Source organism: Triticum dicoccoides, chromosome 6A, assembly GCF_002162155.2.
Source record: "Triticum dicoccoides isolate Atlit2015 ecotype Zavitan chromosome 6A, WEW_v2.0, whole genome shotgun sequence".
Lineage (NCBI taxonomy): Eukaryota > Viridiplantae > Streptophyta > Magnoliopsida > Poales > Poaceae > Triticum > Triticum dicoccoides.
The window spans coordinates 281,781,094-281,800,114 of NC_041390.1; the positions used below are offsets into that span (position 1 = coordinate 281,781,094).

General features: G+C 43.3%; 1 protein-coding gene across 1 annotated transcript in view; it reads right to left on the minus strand.

Annotated features, from left to right (window-relative positions):
* LOC119316788 (vacuolar protein sorting-associated protein 29-like) overlaps positions 1 to 12,828 on the minus strand; it is a 16,212-nt gene extending 3,384 nt beyond the window's left edge. Inside the window, exons 1-2 of the mRNA XM_037591166.1 lie at positions 12,576 to 12,828; positions 7,122 to 7,259 (exon numbers count right to left, since the gene is read on the minus strand). Of these exons, the coding sequence (XP_037447063.1) occupies positions 7,122 to 7,259; positions 12,576 to 12,707 (270 nt within the window). The 5' untranslated portion in view covers positions 12,708 to 12,828. The remainder of the gene's footprint in view (positions 1 to 7,121; positions 7,260 to 12,575) is intronic.
* Between the last annotated feature and the right edge of the window lie 6,193 nt (positions 12,829 to 19,021).

Consider the following 19,021-nt stretch of genomic DNA (forward strand, 5'->3'; position numbering starts at 1 on the left):
GCGCGATACCGGCACAGGAGGTCGCGTGCCTCGAACATTGGACGCAACGTGCGCTGACGGAGAGCGCCGACGGTGAGCGGCGCATGCAGAGGGAGCGCGAGAAGGAGGAATAGCGCGCCTGCGGCCCGCCTCGCTGCAATGCCGCCACCGCAGCAGACGCCGAAGGAGGCTGCCCTGGCGGCCTATCAAGCCGCGTTTGAGTGGGTTGGGCCACCTCCCGTCTTCATTGACCTCACCGGCAACGACGACAATGGCAAGGGCAAGGACAAGGCGGACAACTAGGGCAGCGTGCGGGCGCTTATGTTTTTTTAATGGTTAATTCTATACCTACAAATAAAACACCTCCCCCTGCCCTCCCCCACTCCCTGCCAGGTCAATTCCCGCTGCTAAGGTTCCCCGTCGCCATCGGCTCCCCACGTGCCCGGCGCCGGAGATGGCTGCGGACGCGAGGAGGACGACAAGGCGGCCGCCGTGCTCGCGCGGGAGGAGGGAGGCCGCCTCCATCTGTCCGCCGACGGCCACGTCCACACAGAGGAGCTGCCGCCACCGCCTGTCGTTGCCCCGCGACGCACAAGATTGGCCATGGCCACCTCGTTCGTCTCGGGAGAAGATGCTTGCCCGCGTTGACCCCCTGCAATCGTCCGCCAGCTGGGCCGCGCGCGCAGAATCAGCTCGGATGGTGGTCGTGAGTGCAGTGCAGTGCGTCGTGGCTGCGGAGGAAGAGAGCGGGAGAGATGGTGGCGGTGCCCTCCGCTACACTGAGGTCGTTCAGGGAATCTCTCAAGGTGATCAAGGCCGACATCCAGCATGCCAGCATTGTTAACGTCGCGTCTCCGACTACTCGAGGGACTATGACAGGCGTATTGTGCAGATGCCGATGTCCTATAGCCTCGACGCAAACTGCTTCCTCTTCCTCCACTCAGTGAACGGTCTGCAATCTCACCGCCGCACTCAGCCTCCTCGGTTCCTCAGCTACAAGGCTCAGTCTTTGCGTTTGTGGGGTTTGATTCAAGAATTGGTGGCATATTGTGGTCACTGCACTTGTGTTCTTGTGGTAATTGTGCAGCTTTATGTTGCAGTTTGGAGTTTGGACCTATGATACTGATGCCCATTGTCTGTCTATAGCTGTGACATTTTTTTCCCCTCATGCGACTGCAACGAAGGGGTGCGACAAGCAGAGGGCAGTTTGCTCGGAGTTAGTGGCGAGCAAGAGGTCGGTCTCCGAGATTGACGCTGACAGACAAGGAGTGTGAGGTCTGCGTGGAGTTAAAAAACAGCAGGGGTTGTGCTGCCCAACTTCAGCCATGATATGTGCATCAAGTGCTACCATGAATGGTCAATGGTGAGAACAAGAACCTGATCCCCTCACCTTTTTTTCTGTCATGCTCAACCATAGCAACCATGTATGGTGTTTAGTTTAATGCCGTCTTCAGAGCTAGCTTAGTCGATACTAAATGTCCCGTGCTATTAAGTGCGTCACCAGTCACCACCGGAGCCTCTTTATTCAGATGTCTATCCCATAAGTAAGTTGGTGTGACCATCATTTATGGAAAAATATGCAGCAACCTCTGTATCTGCTTACCAGTTTTGTGCTTGGTTCTTACGAGGTCTGACTTTCACCACATACATGTAAGTATTAGAGATTTACAAGGTCAAATTTTTCTTTAGAATTTTATATGGCAAGTTCACCACATACATGTAAGTGAACTTAATGAGGTTTTAAGCTGCCAAATCAAGTTGCATTTAGATTCTGTTAGATTGACTGCCATACAGCTTTCAAACCCGGCTGACAATCATGGGGTCTTACATTGCATGTCTACTGTAGCAAAATGACTACAGGGAATTCCTTATCAGCTAGACGAGCAGAAGGAATGCACAAACTACTTACCGGTTCATAGTCCCTCACACACCAAAAAAGAAAACTTGCCTTTATACATTCAATGCATGAGCAGACAAGCTTTCTCTGCAGATGAACAATTATATTTCACTAAACTGCCTCCTGTCAAAAAATTGCTGTGGTCATTCAACCATGTATTTATAAGCTAAAAATTCACATTTGAGATTAGTCTGGATCAATGATAAACATGTCCAGGCTCCAGATTATTCCATAAAGCATATTATGATTATTCCTTTATCTGGTTGATGGTTTCGGCTGCACCTCATGTTTTTGCATTCACTTTCATCTAGGATGCATGTGTATTTGTGGGTTATTTTTCCTTAGCACCTGACGCATGCCATTTGGGCCTTCCAACTTTTATTCATCTGCATGTATTAGGAAATTTATGAAAATGGTTTATTCTTTTGTTTATCATCGTTTCTGTTCTTACATAAGCAACCATCCTCAGGTGTTGGTTTTTCATTTCCGTTCGACGTCATTAAATTAGTCTTACCTGTTTTGAAATGGTTCCAGCGTCATTAAATTACAGTCTTACCTGTTTTGAAATGGTTCCAGCGTGTGCTTGATGCATTGTTCCCCTTAGTTTTGGAGGAACATGTGCTATTGCCGGTGCTTTTGGTTGTGAAAAAACTTTCATTAGTTGGGCACTTTAATTATGAAGTGACCACCTTACTGTCATGTTGTCATAGCTGCATAAAAAGCTTCTTCTATAATATTTTTGTGGTACCATGTCTATACCACTACTGAGTTTTAAAATCTCCACAATACTACAATTTTGAAGTTGTGGTTTATGTGGGATGCGATGAAAGAGGAAATGAGATGGCCGAGTTCTCATGGATTTCCCCCAATCGACAATGACATTGACCAATGAATGTGAAGGGTGGAGCCGCTCCAAGTGTGTGGCGAGCTCACCATGGTGTCCTTGCTCTAGATTGAGAGCTGACAACTATGATCCGACGAGCCACCTTGAATAGAAGGTACACCGGGATGTGTTTTGGGTGATGAGGAGCTCGTGATTTCCAGGTCGGACTGTCCTCCTAGATCATTGGCATTGTCGTCATGCTCGCCAATCGGGGAAACATGTGCAAATGACACCCTAGGATATCTGACAAATCTTGTGCCGAAGGCTGGAATCTCGCCTCACTCAACCCATTGGCACTCATCACCTACACAAGGATATGGACAACTTACTTTTCTCCCATGGCAACGCACGGGCATGTGTGCTAGTAGTGTTTAAGAGGACTTTGGTCGGCGGTTGACTGGCCATTTATTTTAATTACAGTATTTTATTAAATTTATTTCGGACACATGGGCAAAATTGGGTATGCCTTCCATTGGGCACACCAGCCGACCCAAATCAAAAAGCGGACGCGCACATCCGCCTGGCCGACCCAAACGGACAAAGCGTGCGTCCGTTTGGGTCCAGTCCAATTGTTGTCCGTTTGGGTCGGCGCGTTGGAGTTGCTCTTACAGCTCTTGTGTCTCGCGCCGTAGTGGATTATTGGTGGTTGACTTGCGTCTCAAGGACCACAAGTGCATGCAGACAAGATTGTCTTCCTCAACAAAATGCGAGAGGTGAGAGCTATACATCCGGGCCCTTGGGTACTTTGAAGTGACCTCAATATGACCCACCACGACGAGGACGTAACAACCTCCACCGCCGCACAAGGGGCGCTGCTACCTAAATGATTTTGCGAGCTCAAAGAGTTGTACCTTCATGGTCAACGCTACACGTGGTCTAACGAGTGTGGTGCTCCCGTGTTGGTCAAGCTTGAGCACGATGAACTAGGAGGAGCTCCACCCAAATTGTTCGCCTCGCTGTCTCCCCACCTTTATCTCCGACCACTACCCCTTCTGGATTGCACACCATGGCCTCCCTGTAGAGGACGTTTCTAGTTCGAGACTTGTGGGGCCAAGGAGCCTGTATTCAACAAGACGGTTGTTGAGGGTTGGGCGGCCGCGATCGATGAGCCCGACCAGTTTTGACGCCTCGCCATGCGGCTTAAGAACAAAACTCTTCAGTTGAGGAGTTGGAACGACAAGCAGATGGGTAGTATCAAACTACCACTTGTGCTGGCCAGGGAGCTCATCTTCCGCTTCGATGTTACCATGGAGTTGAGGCAGCTCTCGGAGCTTGAGCGCCAGTTGCGTGCTAGGCTGAAGCACGCCTACCTAGGACTCGCTTTGCATCATGGCTAGGCAACGTTGGAAGATTGCCTGGTTGGCTGAGGGTGACACCAACCTCCTACAAAAAGCAAAAGCAAGTGATCCACAGCCTTGTTGCCGACGAAGCGGTGGTTTCTAACCACGCGACTATGGCCAAGGCTAACTTCGATCACTTCAACATGCTTCTTGGCACAAATGAGGGCTGCGAGTTCTCACTGAACCTAGAATTACCAGGGTCATGCTTGGAGAACTTGGCCAGCCTCGACGACCCCATTAACGAGGAAGCTTAGGAGGTGGTTTGTCAGCTGTTGCGGGGGTAGGCGTCAGGGCCAGACAGATTCACTGTGGAGGTCCTGCGATCTTGTTGTGGGAACCGTGAAGGATGATGCATGGTAGCCTTCACCAAGTTGCGCTCGTTGCGTGGGCAGGGTTTCCATGGTCTAAACCAAGCCCTGCTAATCCAGTTGCCCAAGACATCAGATCCATCGACCCTTCGGGACTACCACCCCATCAGCTTCATACACATCTTTGCCAAGGTGGTGGCCAAGACGTTGGCTAGCAGGTTGCCTCCCAGATTGGGGGGCTTGGTTGAGGAGAACCAATGCACGGTCATCAAGAAATGTTGCATTCATGATAATTTCATGTTGGTTCAGCAGACGGCAAGATATCTGCATGGTGCAGCAGATGGGTGAGTCGCGTGCCATGCTCAAGTTGGATATCGCTCATGCATTCAGCTCGGTGTTGTGGGCTCTATTTGAGGTACTTCAGCGGGTAGGCTTTGGCCAGCGCTTCCCTGAGTGGATTGCCATACTCCTGTCCACTGATAGCACAGGAGTGATGCTCAATGGTGAACCAGGGCCTCTGGTCTGGCATCATAGGGGCATGTAGCAGGGGAACCCGCTCTCCCCTATGTTGTTTGTGTTGGTGATAGACACTCTCAACAGGTTTTTTGCTAGGTTATAAGAGAGTTCGGATTGCTCCGTTGCCTAGCAACACGCCTCCTGACAACTCCATCTCCCTGTACGCGGACGATGTTGTCATCTTCTACCACACGGATAGGGTGAAGTTGTTCATTGTCCGTAGCTTGCATGCGCACGCTTCGGGGTTGCACACCAACTTTGCCAAATGTTCGGTGTCCCCCGTTAGGTGTTAGGAGGAGGCCTTGGAGAAGAAATCGGTGATGGAGTGTCAGCTAGCTCCTTTCCTGAATAAGTACCTCAGGATCCCACTCAGGCTCAGGAAGTCCTCGTGTAAGGCTTTCCAACCTTTGGAAGACATGATCGCAAACCGCCTGGGCATCCATGATGGCAAAGGCGGGGCGCCTCACCTTGGTCAAGTTGGTCCTGGCCACCATGCCTTTGCAGTAGTTTCGGGGCATGCAAAAGAAGACCCGAAAGACTTGACAAACCGCCTAGGTGTTTCGGACCTTGGTCAAAACGCGATCATCTTCGACAAGGTGTGGCTCAACTTGACACACCTACTTGACACATTCAATACAGAGGGCAGGCAATGGCCACTGACAAGTGTGAGGGGTCTGGTGGCTTTGCTTCCAGCATTTACCTTGCCTAGCAACTATGACCGTCGGGTAGTATTCTCTAGGTGTTGCTCATCTTTGGGCTTGTACAGACTCTCCTTTCTATCAATGCAATGAAACAAGGCTTTTGTGATTTCTTGGGAGAAAAAAAGGTTGTTGGCAAATTACATTTGAAGACGACTTTTAGTAGAACATAAGAGACATTGGCATACTCAAAATTGTCGGTGGTGTGCATGATATGGTGCAGGTGAATAAAGTAGACACAACAAACCAACAATGAACTACTCCCTCCATTCCTAAATATTTGTCTTTTTAGAGATTTCAAACGGACTACCACATACGAATGTATATAGACATATTTTAGAGTGTAGATTCACTCATTTTGCTCCGTATGTAGTCAGTTGTTGAAATCTCTAGAAAGACAAATATTTAGGAACGGAGGGAGTATCATGCATCATGCATGACTCTGCAAAGGTGAAAGTTCAATGTACTGAGTGTGCTTGATATCCCTAATATAGGAGGTATCAGATCACTTCATGGACATTTTTTATCAATCTATTGCTTGGATGTAAATATTGGATGCGGAAATATGTGGAAAGAAAATTGTGTGCACCCTCGTTCACTCCATTACTCAAGTCAATGCTAAACCACATAAGGTCCATCACTCATCGAACTTTGAAGGACACCTTTGGTCCTTCAATGAACCCTGGATCATTTGAACACACGACAGCATCTAGATTGCAACATCTCAACCAATTCGCCGGTAACAGCAATCGTCGCTTGTTACAATTTGTGCGACTCGGTAGGAGAACAGTAAGACAGTTGACCTTCCAAGTGACAACTATGATCATATGGCATAGATATGTATGTTTAATTGTTAAGGATCTGATCCTAGTAGTTAGTAAACATTTCTCACTGAAAATATAAGAGCAAATTATACTGCCATAATAGAGAGGCAGAAGAAAAGCAAATTGTGTTGAGCATTTATCTTTCTGATACGTGAACTCATATTAAATTAACTATTTATTAATCCTATAAAAAATGCCCACACTACAATACACTAAGAAGCTATTGGTTCAGCAATATCCCACCAGAATCGCACTACATTGGTATGTGATTCCGGTAACTCTTATTATACCACTTCCTCAACAGAACACATGGGATCTAAAACCATTTCCCTGATTGAACCACTGCGTCAACCATGCATTACCCACCTCCCTGTAATCCTACTACAATTGAACTAACACTACAGCTCTTGAACAAAACATCACCTAATAATTATTACAGCAACAGACCATGCCAACAAGAGAAAATGACAAACATGCTAGTGATAAAAACTCGACCATGTTTCTGAGGTGTACGGCATTAAAAAAGTGCTTATAATTTGTCAACAACAAGAACTCCAATTCAAGGTATTAACTGTTGACTTTCGACAACCAAAAAAGGCCATGAATATTTTTTTCTCCAACAATGAGCATGACAGAAATTAAAAGAGCAAAACAAAATTATCAATTTAGAGCGAACCTGATGGCCATGGCATAGCCCTAGCTTGAACTGACCAATAGTAACTGTTTTAGTCTCTGGGTAGTGAGCATCCTCATCATATTCACCTCTGGTAATGTGGAGATCAGGACAGAGGCTTTTAAGGTAGTCGTGAACTTCCTAGAAGAACGTTGAGAAATTTATGAGTTAATATTTTATCAAAACAAAAAATTACAGTCCATACAAGAAAACATTATTAACACCCTATTAATAGGTGCAATACCCAGCCACAAGGAAACAAAAATCACTACATGAAATGGTACAAAGTCAACTATTTCTTCACAAAGATGGTTAGCCAGTCATCTCTACTTACTATTAAACGAGCAAATATATTCTTCCCTAAGCGCACCCGAAAACATGTATACAGGACAATCAAAATAAAATACCACCTCACGATCCAGCCCATCTAATTATATCTAACCGTCCACATAAAAATGAACCCTCACCTGTGTACGATTAGCAGTTTACCAGAGTGGACGAGAACGCTGCCATGTATCAAGCGAGCGAACGGAATGTTTCGCTGCGTGACCAAAAAATAAATTGATTCCCGTGATTAGTGGCCTGCATGCAGCCGCATAGCCCACGATTCAGCAATATGGCGTTCACATGGATTGGTTCGGCCTGCTCAGGTATTAATGGCGAATTAAAAGGGAGGATTTGTTACCACGCAAAAGAAGGGAGGATTAGCTGGAGAGAAGAGATGAGGAATGTGTGGAGCATGCACCAGCGATAGGGTTTCGCTGCCGCCGTCCCGTGTGCTGCTCCGCCCGCTACATCTCCTCCCCGCACGACTCTCTGGCCTCCAAGCTTCCAAGTCTACCTTTCTCCGCCCTTGCTCGCCGTATCCTTAGGTCACGGTTCGCCCCCGATGTATCGATGCCGTTGGCCGTCGATTCTGCCGTTTCGTTCCTGCTGTTCTTGGGTAGGTGCTCCTCCCCCTGCAGTCCTCCCTCGCCGCCGCGCCTGTTGGTATGCTGCCAAGGACCAAGATGTGCTGGAATTACGCCAATGCCGGCAGGCGGCCTCCATCGTCAATCGTCTGCTGGTGCTGGTGCTGGTGCTGGTGCCTGGTGATCAGCTGCATCCAATGGAGAAGGGACGGTGCGACCATCCATGTTCTGGAACACGCGGACCAATAGATCCACCCCAAAACCAGTCGAATACGAATGCAACCTGTAGGTACATTTTCTGTCTCTCTCTAATACTATTTTTTTCTCTCACAGTGACATATCTGCACCTTCGGTCCTTTCTCGCTGCTAATCTTCTTTCCCAGGCGAGCGCCCACGCAGTACGAGACTCAGTTGAACGATGACAGTTGGCCAGAAGCGTTTGATTTTCTTTGTGCATTTTGGTGACTGGATAGAGCTTTGATATTATCACCAAACTCATTTCATTGTTTGCTTGCAGTTTACGTATTGGATTTGCCATGCAAAACATTCTATCTAGGCAACATCTTTTTGTTGAAGATGTACGTGGGTGTTTTCCACTGTTTTCCACTTGCATATATGAAATATGATGCATGCATCATGCCTAGCATGCTTAGGCAGAGACCAACGTATATCTCTACTGTGATTTTTGTATTATCTTGTTCTTTTGGGGACGATCAATAAAGGGTGCAGCAACCCAAGACTATTACCGTTTCTTGAAACGCAGGTATCAGCTCGTTCACCGCATCTTAATGTATTGTGTACCTCCTCTTTCACAGCTATCGAAATATTTAGATTATCATTTTAACTAATGCCCATACCATCGTAAGCTATGAGCAGACAGGTGAGTCTTTCCCCACTGCTCTTGCCTATTCATTCTCTGTACTTTTGACAAATCCAAGTTGTTTTTTTCTCTCATGCAGTAAGTTACACTAATGTACTATTCTGAATTGCATTTTCCAATTTAATATCCTTTTATGCACTGCAATGCCTGAATACTTGCGGCGTGCATGCTGTTGCAATTCCAGTACTTGCGCTCCATTATCCTACTTCATTTTAGAAATTATGCTTTGTACGTGCTGCATCATCAAGCCTTTTTCAAGAGGCATCAGTGCAAGATTTTGAAGAATTGGATTCAGTGAAAATTGAGTTCTCACCAAACGGGCAAATATCTTCCAGGTCAGGTACAAGTTTTCTTGCAGTTCTTGCTCCTGCCTTCCGACTCCATATTATATAGCATGGAGGAGAGGGGAAACAATGAAGCCTAAATGGAGTATGTAGTTGTGCTTTTTTCTACCAACCACAAATAGTAGGCATGTAGTACTGATATTGCATTTCAGTTATTGTTATCCTTGGAACAAATATTAGCTTTGTAATGAAGTAGAAGTGACGGTCTTCGCATTTTCCACAGGAAATTCCTAGCAGATAGTGTCTTCATATATGTACTGGATAACGAATTCATTGTTTGCTTGCGGGTTACATCTTGGATTTATGTGTCTAACTTGTTTGTGCCATGGCGTGCAAACTGTGCAGATCTTGCTTCTGGTGAAACATACACCACTCTTCTGGTGTGCCAAGTGCCTCTCCTTTTCATTTGGGGCTGCGTTCACTTTGAATGTAATTTTTACACTTGTAAAATGATAAAGAGCACATAACGTGTTTCCCCCAAAATATAGATTAATGTCTAGCTTATAGAGATAATAAACCGTCTTCATTTTACTGGTAAATATTGAGGGCTCCTTTGATCCAACAAGCAAAGTTGAGGTTTGGGTGTGATTGTTGAAAGTATGGCGAGTTGATTATTGCTACTGCTGTTGGGTATGTGCAACAAGGAAGAAGTTTTTGACTTGTTGAAGACAGAAGGTATAGCAGTTCTCAACCTGATGTAGTATTGGCGTCTAACGGGGCATTAACAAGCTTTGTATAAAAAATTAATTTGCTTTCTTGGTGGCAACTCTCGGAGGGAAGGAGCATCATGTTGTGAACATGGTTATCTTCAAAACATTTTTTTTGTTGGTTAGCTGTTTCCATAAAGAAATAGTCAATGTTATTTCTCATGCATCAACTTATTTTAGTGGAGCTGAGCACTATGAGGATTTGTAAAGGCTTTGGAGTTGCTAATCTGAACAGCCATTATGATAAATGGAAGTTGTCCATTCATCTTTTTTTTTGAGGAAACATGTGCTTTCATCATATAAAAGATCTACAATAAGCATCATTGCCCAGCGTCTGGATATAACTCGGTAATATCTGCTTGGGTTTGTCCCAATTAATTGGACTAGCCCCTTTAGTCCATGTATTTGTATCATCCAGTGCAGCTAAGTGTATCTAGCAAATGAGTGCGACTGGGTTATTGAAGGCGGCCGAAGAAGCGCATCCACCTTACACCTCACCTCCGGCTGCCTTCGCTATCTTGTGAAGTTTGGGTTTGTATCCTTGTAAGACTTCTTTTTATCTTGCTTTTCTTGGTTCGATTTTTGTGGTGTCCATCCCCCATGATATCAGATGCAGCTAGGGAAACTAAATGTCGCTCCATGCTTGAAAACGCTGGTGCCAAGAAGCTCAGTTAGGATATAAAATAACATGCTGATCAGCCATGCGTTGCACGTGCATGCTTACTAGTCATACAAAATAGTTGAAAAGCAACAAATAGTCTGCGATGTTGAGCATCATGACCCAACACTTCACAGGTTCACATCCATAATCCTATTGAATAATACATCGACTTCTCTTTGTTACTTTTCACATGGCTTTCAATTAGTTTGACACGCAACCACCCAAATTCCTGTTGCTTCATCATTAATTAATAAGGCATTAAGATATAGCATCACATGCTTACCAAACACCTAGGTTTAAGGCATTCTAGTGGCACTCTAGTGTTTTTGGCAAGCCAAAATATTAGTGTCTGAATCACAAGATAGCCTCAGGATGCAATCCATAATGACAAATGTGTTGGTTCATTTCAGTTTACAGGTCAATATAGCATCGACAGTGCAACAAGACTAACATAAACAATACCATACAACTTTTGAAATTGATGTGTTTGGGATTGACATGTAGAAAGCATATGGTATGAAAAATAAGATGATGATAAAATTGGTTAAAACCTATACATGGTGTACTATGCCTTAAGTGTTCATTGGGAAAAAAACTGGAAACCGTTTCAGCTCGCAAAAACAGGTGCAAGTAGATAAAACTTGATGTTAATGGACCATCACAAAAAAATGCGAAGCGCAACAATCATTCAATCAGAAAAAATCATCAGAGAATTAAAATTTGCAAAACAATAATAAAACTCCATGAGATAGATGTACTATTGTCAGCAGCTTGGTAAAAAAAATCTTCACGCTGGCTCATTCAAAGACTAGGTGGGCACTAATGTTATCTTTCTTCTTTCTGATCCATATTTTCAAAGGAACAGAGATTGTGATTACCCTTTCAATAAGTTTCAGGAAAATTTCATAAACTGGGCATGGTGGGAATAAGTTTAGATACTTTTTTTGTAAAATAAGTTACTCTAAGCAATCAGACAATAAATAAACTAATGATAATTGAGCAATAAGAACAAAGAGAAACGATGATTTAATAATATTTCAGTTAATTATTTGGAACCAAAGGTACATTCAGGATTGGTGGAACTAAAATTTATTATAGCTGCTCCAATATAAAAAGTAAGCAGTACCCTTTAGATACCATGTATGTTTTGATCAAAGAAAACATGACCACCAAACTACTAGTCTACTACAGAGAAAGAAAACAATTTTGTAGTTTTTCTAATATGATTTCTTGTATTTAAATTTAGAGATTATGTCATGGCCTAAGTTCCTGAGAGGATAGTGGTGGCTGGTGGGAGGTCAGGGGCAGCGAAGGTTGCATTTGTCTGCCGTGATGTTAAGGGAAGATAGGACTGTGGAGAAGAACCCTCCCTTTTCTGTTTTACATTTATTGCTTGTGTTTCTCAATACCAGTCCAGGGCATAATATAGCCTGCAGTTTACATGACTTGAAAAGTAAGAACTTATATAAGCACATGCATCGTTCTGTGAGTAAGCGTGGTACTTTTCAGAATGGGAAGATACATGATGATCATACAAATTTCTACCACCGCCTGCATAGTTCTGAGAGATAGGCGTGATATTTATACAGAATGAAAAAAAAAACTGCGTAAATAACGAACCAAGAGAGGAAACTATTGTCTCATGCCTACTCCCTCCGAAGCTCAAATCCCCCACACGTCTACTGCAAAACCGCATCATACAGACAAGCAAGCTTATGCCGATCGATAATCAGTCCACATGCCCAGGACGGGTGCCGTTGGTCCGAAAATCAACACGGCGACACCCAATAATAACTGAACAAGGAACAAAATTTGTCTAACAACCAATAAGCATGGCTTCACGAACTAGTCGTAGTCGGTCAACCAGATTTGACAGACCAGAGACACCGCGATCCAGCAGCAATCACGCGCACGCGGCATCGAGCATGTATCACGGGGATAAAAGGAGACTGACCTTGATGCAGAGGTTCCCGGTGCAGATGATGTGCTGGATCTTGCCCGGGACGAGCATGGACTTGAACTTGGCGGGCAGGTCGGGCGCACGGTGCGGGATGTGCAGATCCCCCAGCGCTAGGACCAGCACCATTGGATTGGGGATCGGGGGGAGGAAGGGGGACGGCGGCGGAAGGTGGAGAGCGATCCGAATCGCTCAGCCCGCTCTGCTCTCCTGGAACGCGATGATCAAATCTTCCACTCAAATCCCTAGCACGATCGATACCCCTCAAACTTGTTGGGACAATTCACTTCCGTCCTCATCAAACTTCCAAAGCGGCGAAGCGTCCAGCCTGAAGGTCTTCCCCTCGAAAACAAAACAACTGAAGGTCCTCAAACTAAATTACGCGTTCATCTACGGCCTCCTTTGGTTTGGTTTAGAAGAATTTTATAGGAATTCTAGAGGATAGGATTCTTATAGGATTTTTTCCTTTACAGCCCTTTGGTTCATAGGAATGGATTCCTATTCCCACATAGGATTGGTTCCTATCCTCCATATTTCATAGGAAAATAAAAAAAAGACTAGACTCAATGGAAAAATTCCTTTGGTGTTTTCCTATTCCTACTCGAAGGCTTTTTTTGGTTCATAGGATAGGATTATCATAGGAATAGGAATCTTGTAGGAAATGAGATGACATGTATCTCAAATCCTATGAGTAAGAATAAGAAACAAGATGTCATTTGGTTGACACCAAAGGAATTTTTCCATTGAGTCTAGGCTCTTTTTTATTTTCCTATGAAATGTGGAGGATAGGAACCAATCCTATGTAGGAATAGGAATCCATTCCTATGAACCAAAGGGCTCTAAAGGAAAAAATCCTATAAGAATCCTATCCTCTAGAATTTCTATAAAATTCCTCTAAACCAAAACCAAAGGAGGCCATAGGATTTGAGATACATGTCATCTCATTTCCTACAAGATTCTTATTCCTATGATAATCCTATCCTATGAACCAAAAGAGGCCTAGAGTATTTCTTTTCAAATCCATCCTATGTGTTTCGCTAACGTGGAGGTGTTACTCGGAGCAGAGCCCTTCAAAATTGTTGCGCACCCAATGCTCTACAATGGATGTACCATACTTTCTTTGTATGAAGATCAAGGGTGAGTTGGCTGAAGTTTAGGAATCGCAACACGGGATTATTTTTATAGTTTTGCATACGTCAGAAGAAAACGTAACAGAATTTCCCGTCTAGAAAATGGCATGGGCCAGCGGCTAATTGGTACAAGTGCGATTAATCCTCTCATTCATTCTTATTTCAATAATCTCTTCACCTGAGGTGTATGAGAGAGATCCTCCTTGCAAAAGTGAAAGAAAAAGCTACTGTCCAAATGAATGAGATGTTGCTTAATCCTTATTCATCGGTGGAGGTTAAAAATGTCATTGATAGTATTGGTGATCTTAAGGCCTCGGGGCCGGATGGGCTACATGCTATCTTTTATAAAAAAATATTGGCATGTCTTCTTGGACGATATTACTCATGAAGTTCTTCACGCACTCGACTTGGGTATGATCCCGGAGGGGTGGAATAATATTGTGGTGGTTTTGATACCTAAAGTTGATTCTCCTGAATCGATTATTCAATTTCGTCCTATAAGCCTTTGTAATGTTATCTACAAGATAATCTCTAAGATGCTTGCTAATCGACTGAAGACCATTTTGCCTGAGATCGTTCAAAAAAAAGAGTGCTTTTGTGTCTGGTAGATTAGTAACAGATAATATATTGGTAGCTTATGAGTGCGTCCATAAAATCAAGAACAAGAGAAACGGGTAACCAGGGCACTGTGACGTCAAGTTGGACATGCATAAAGCATATGACAGAGTTGAATGAGTCTTTTGAGGAATATGATGCTGAAGTTGGGTTTTAATGACTAGTGGCTGAATTTAATTATGAATTGTGTTTCTTCGATGAAATACACAATCGGTATAATTCCCAAGAGATAGAAGGAGTCACACCAACAAGAAGCCTCCAACAAGGAGACCATTTATCCCCGTACTTATTTCTTCTGTGTGTAGAAGATTTATCTAGTATACTACAATTTGAAGAAGCTGGTGGCATTGATGGGGGTTTTGAACATAGTACAGACGTCAGCGCTCATATACACGCGCATACACTCATGGTGTGTAGAAATGCATCATCAGTCTCACACCTTTTATTTGCTGATGATTCCCTAATCCTCATGACAGTGGATATGTTAAATGCAGCTTCCTTACAACGAGCACTAGATGATTATTGCACTAACTCTGGCCAACTGGTGAGTAGATCAAAATCAAGCATATTCTTTAGCCCTAATACCGGTGTGGTGGTGAGGGCAGAAATTTATCAAGAATTACATATTGACACTGAAGCACTCTTAGATAAATATTTAGGCTTACCGGCTCTGGTAGGAGTAGATAGGAGTGATTGCTTCAAGAATTTGTTGAGAGAATCAGAGAAAGAATTTGTGTTTGGATGGCCAAGCTTTTTATCAATGGGATGTAAAGAATTATTGTTGAAAGCAGTTGCTCAATCTATTCATGTGTTTGCCATGTCGGTGTTTAATATTCCCAAGGGGGTCTGTAAGGACATAACGGATCTTATAGCACAGTTTTGGTGGGGAGGGGATGGATATAAGAAAATTATGCATTGGTATGCATGGTGGAAGCTATGTAATCCAAAGAAGATGGGAGGGATGGGGTTTCGAGACCTTCACTCCTTTAATTTGGCCATGCTAGCTAAGCAGTGTTGGAGATTCATAGCTAGTCCAGATTCTCTATGTGCTAAGGTGTTGCGTGTTAAGTACCATCCAGATGGCAATTTATTATTGGTTGGCCCAAAAAATGCTCCTCTTTTACTTGGCAAAGTTTGGTAGCGGGGCCGCAAACTTTTAAAAGGGGCCACATTTGGCGCATTGATGATGATAGCAAGGTTAATATTTGGACTGGTTCGTGGATTCCATCTAGTCCAGACTGTCATATAATAACTCCTAGGGGTCAAATTTTAATCTTCAAGGTACCGGACCTAATTGATCTGACAAATGGAGAATGGGATGAAGAATTGATTAGATCTATATTCAATCCAATGGATGTTGGAAAACGTAGCATGCAATTCAAAAAAATTCCTACGCTCACGCAAGATCTATCTAGGAGATGCATAGTGATAACCCACAAGTATAGGGGATCACAACAGTCTTCGAGGGTAGAGTATTCAACCCAAATTTATAGATTCGACACAAGGGGAGCCAAAGAATATTTGAAGGTATTAGTAACTGAGTTGTCAATTCAACCACACCTGGAGATTAATTATCTGCAGCAAGGTGATTAGTAGCAAAGTAGTATGATAGTTTTGATAATAGTAGCAGCATCAACAACGATAATGGTGATAACAATAATTTTGTAGCAAGTGTGATAGCAATAGTAACTTAGCAAGAACAATATAAGATAAATTCGTAGGCATTGGATCGGTGACTTGTTGCATGATATTCATCATGAGACAGTTATAACCTAGAGCGATACGGCACTAGCTCCAGTTCGTCAATATAATGTAGGCATGTATTCCGTAAATAGTCATACGTGCTTATGCAAAGAACTTGCATGACATATTTTGTCCTACCCTCCCATGGCAGCGGGGGCCATATTGGAAACTAAGGGATATTAAGGCTTCCTTTTAATAGAGAACCGGAATAAAGCATTAACACATAGTGAATACACGAACTCCTCAAACTACGGTCATCACTGGGAGTGGTCCCGACTATTGTCACTCTGGGATTGCCGGATCATAACACGTAGTAGATGACTATAACTTGCAAGATCGGATCTAGAACATAGATATAATGGTGATAACATAAACGGTTCAGATCTGAAATTATGACACCCGACCCCAAAGTGACAAGCATTAAGCATGGCAAAGTCATAGCAACATCAAACTAAGAACATAGTGGATACTAGGGATCAGGCCCTAACAAAACTAACTTGATTACATGATGAATCTCATCCAACTCCTCACCGATCAGCGAGCCTACGAAGGAATTACTCACTCCCAACGGGAGCGTCATGGAATTGGCGATGGAGAAGGGTTGGCAATGACGAAGAACAAAGACCCCCCTCTCCGGAGCCCCAAACGGACTCCATATCTGGCCTCCCGATGAAGAACAGGAGGTGGCGGCGGCTCTGTCTCGTGGATCGCGATAATTCTTTCTCTCTGATTTTTTTTCTAGAAAAATAGGATTTTATAGCGTCAGTTTCAGGGTCTGCGGGGCCACCAGGTGGGGACAACCCACCTGGGCGTGCCCTGGTGGGTTGTGCCCACCCAGGTGCCCCTCTCCGGCAGGTCTTGACTCCAGAAATTCTTATTTATTATATAAAAATTCCTCGCGAAGTTTCGTTCCATTCCGAGAACCTTTATTTCTGCACAAAAACAACACCATGGTAGTTCTGCTGAAAATAGCGTCAGTCCGGGGTTAGTTTCATTCAAATCATGCAAATTAGAGTCTAAAACAAGAGGAATAGTGTTAGGAAAAGTAGATACGTTGGAGACGTATCAACTCCCCCAAGCTTAAACCTTTGCTTGTCCTCAAGCAATTCAGTTGATAAACTCAAAGTGAAAAAGAAAACTTTTACGAACTCTTTTGCTCTTGTTTGCATAAATAAGCTTAAGAAGCACCCAGGTTTTCAGCCAACATTATAACTAACCATGCTGACAATAACTCTTAAAGATTATATTAACTCATATCAATGATATAATCAGCTAGCGAGCAATAATAAGACATCTCAAATAGCAACACGTTGTCAAAAAACCATGATATAATATGACAATAGTGGTATCTCGCTAGCCCTTTCTGAGACCCCAAAACATAAATGTAGAGCACCTCCAAAGTTCAAGCAGCGACTAAACATTGTAATTCATGGTAGAAAAGATCCAGTCATGATGTACCCCACATTAGCTACACACAATGCATAAGTCATGACAACTGTGCTCTCAGGTTCTAGCGCTTGTTTTAGAAGGTGATGACACAACATAAAAGTACATAGATAGTCCCTTCGCACAGGGAAGCGATGAATGTTTTTAAAACAGAGATAAATGATATTTTGAGACATGCACCCTTCTCATTTACTTCACGACCATCAGTTATCAATATCTTCCATGCTAAGCACGCTAGTGGTCGTTCCCAAGCGATAAAAGTAAAGGCTTACCCCCCCTCCACCAACAATCACATTCCACGGCTTGTCCAAAACAACGGGTGTCGTCCAAACCAACAACAGTCTCGGGGGAGTTTTGTTTAATTATTTGCATTTTTGAGTTTGGGACTGGGAATCCCTATTATCGCCCTTTTCTCGTGCGATGGCGAGTGAATAAACACTCGACCTGAGAATAACCCGCTTAGCATGGAAGATACCGACCACCTCCTGTCGTTCCATGAACAATCCGGTCACACAAAAAGGATGTTTTTTTAGAAGTTTTTAGAGGCGGCACATGCAAATTTACTTAGGACGGCAGGGTAATACCGCATATAGGTAGGTATGGTGGACTCATCTGAAATAACTTTGGGTTCAAGGTTGCAGAATTCCCACTTAGTACAGGCAAAGGCTAGCAATTAGACTGAGAAGGGGCCAGCTAGAGAGCAACAATGATCATAACCATGCATTATGCATAAGTAACATTGGACACTAGCATGAGTAGGATATGATCACCATGAACATAAATATCATAGAGGCTATGTTGGTTTTGATTTAACTACATGCATGAACATGTGCCAAGTCAAGCCACTCGAACATTCAGAGGAGGATACCATATCATCATACTACATCACAATCACTTTAATGCAATGCTGATATCCAAGATAAATCATTATTCACTCCCACCTGCTTATGCATGGCATGAGAAACTATAATCTCTAATTGTTATTGCAAACATGTTTAATCATAATGGGCTGAATCATGGATACTAGGTTAAACATATTTACATAAAAAGAACAAGTCGAGTTCATACCAGTTTCTCTCTGCCATGGCCAGTTCATCGAATATTGTCATTACTGCCTTTCACTTGCACGACCGAACGATATGAATATAATAATATTGCAAGAGTGCCATGGACTAAGTTGAAAACTGCAAAACATTTTATTCAATAAGAGAAGACAAGGTAAAATGGGCTCTTTATTAGATCAACAGTTATTCATATGAGAGTCACTCAACATTTTCATCGTGGTCTTCTCCTCTATATGACTCTAACAAAAAGAAAAGAAATTCAGAGAAACACACTGAAATATTTTTGAAGTTTTTGGTTTTCTTGGACAAGCAAATGAAAGGGGAAAGGCAAAAACGAGAAAAACTATTTACACGGGAAAGCTCCCAATAAGCAAAAGAAGAATAAGGAAATCTTTTTGGATTTTCTTTTTAATATTACTACTAAGCATGCACAGAAAGTAAATTA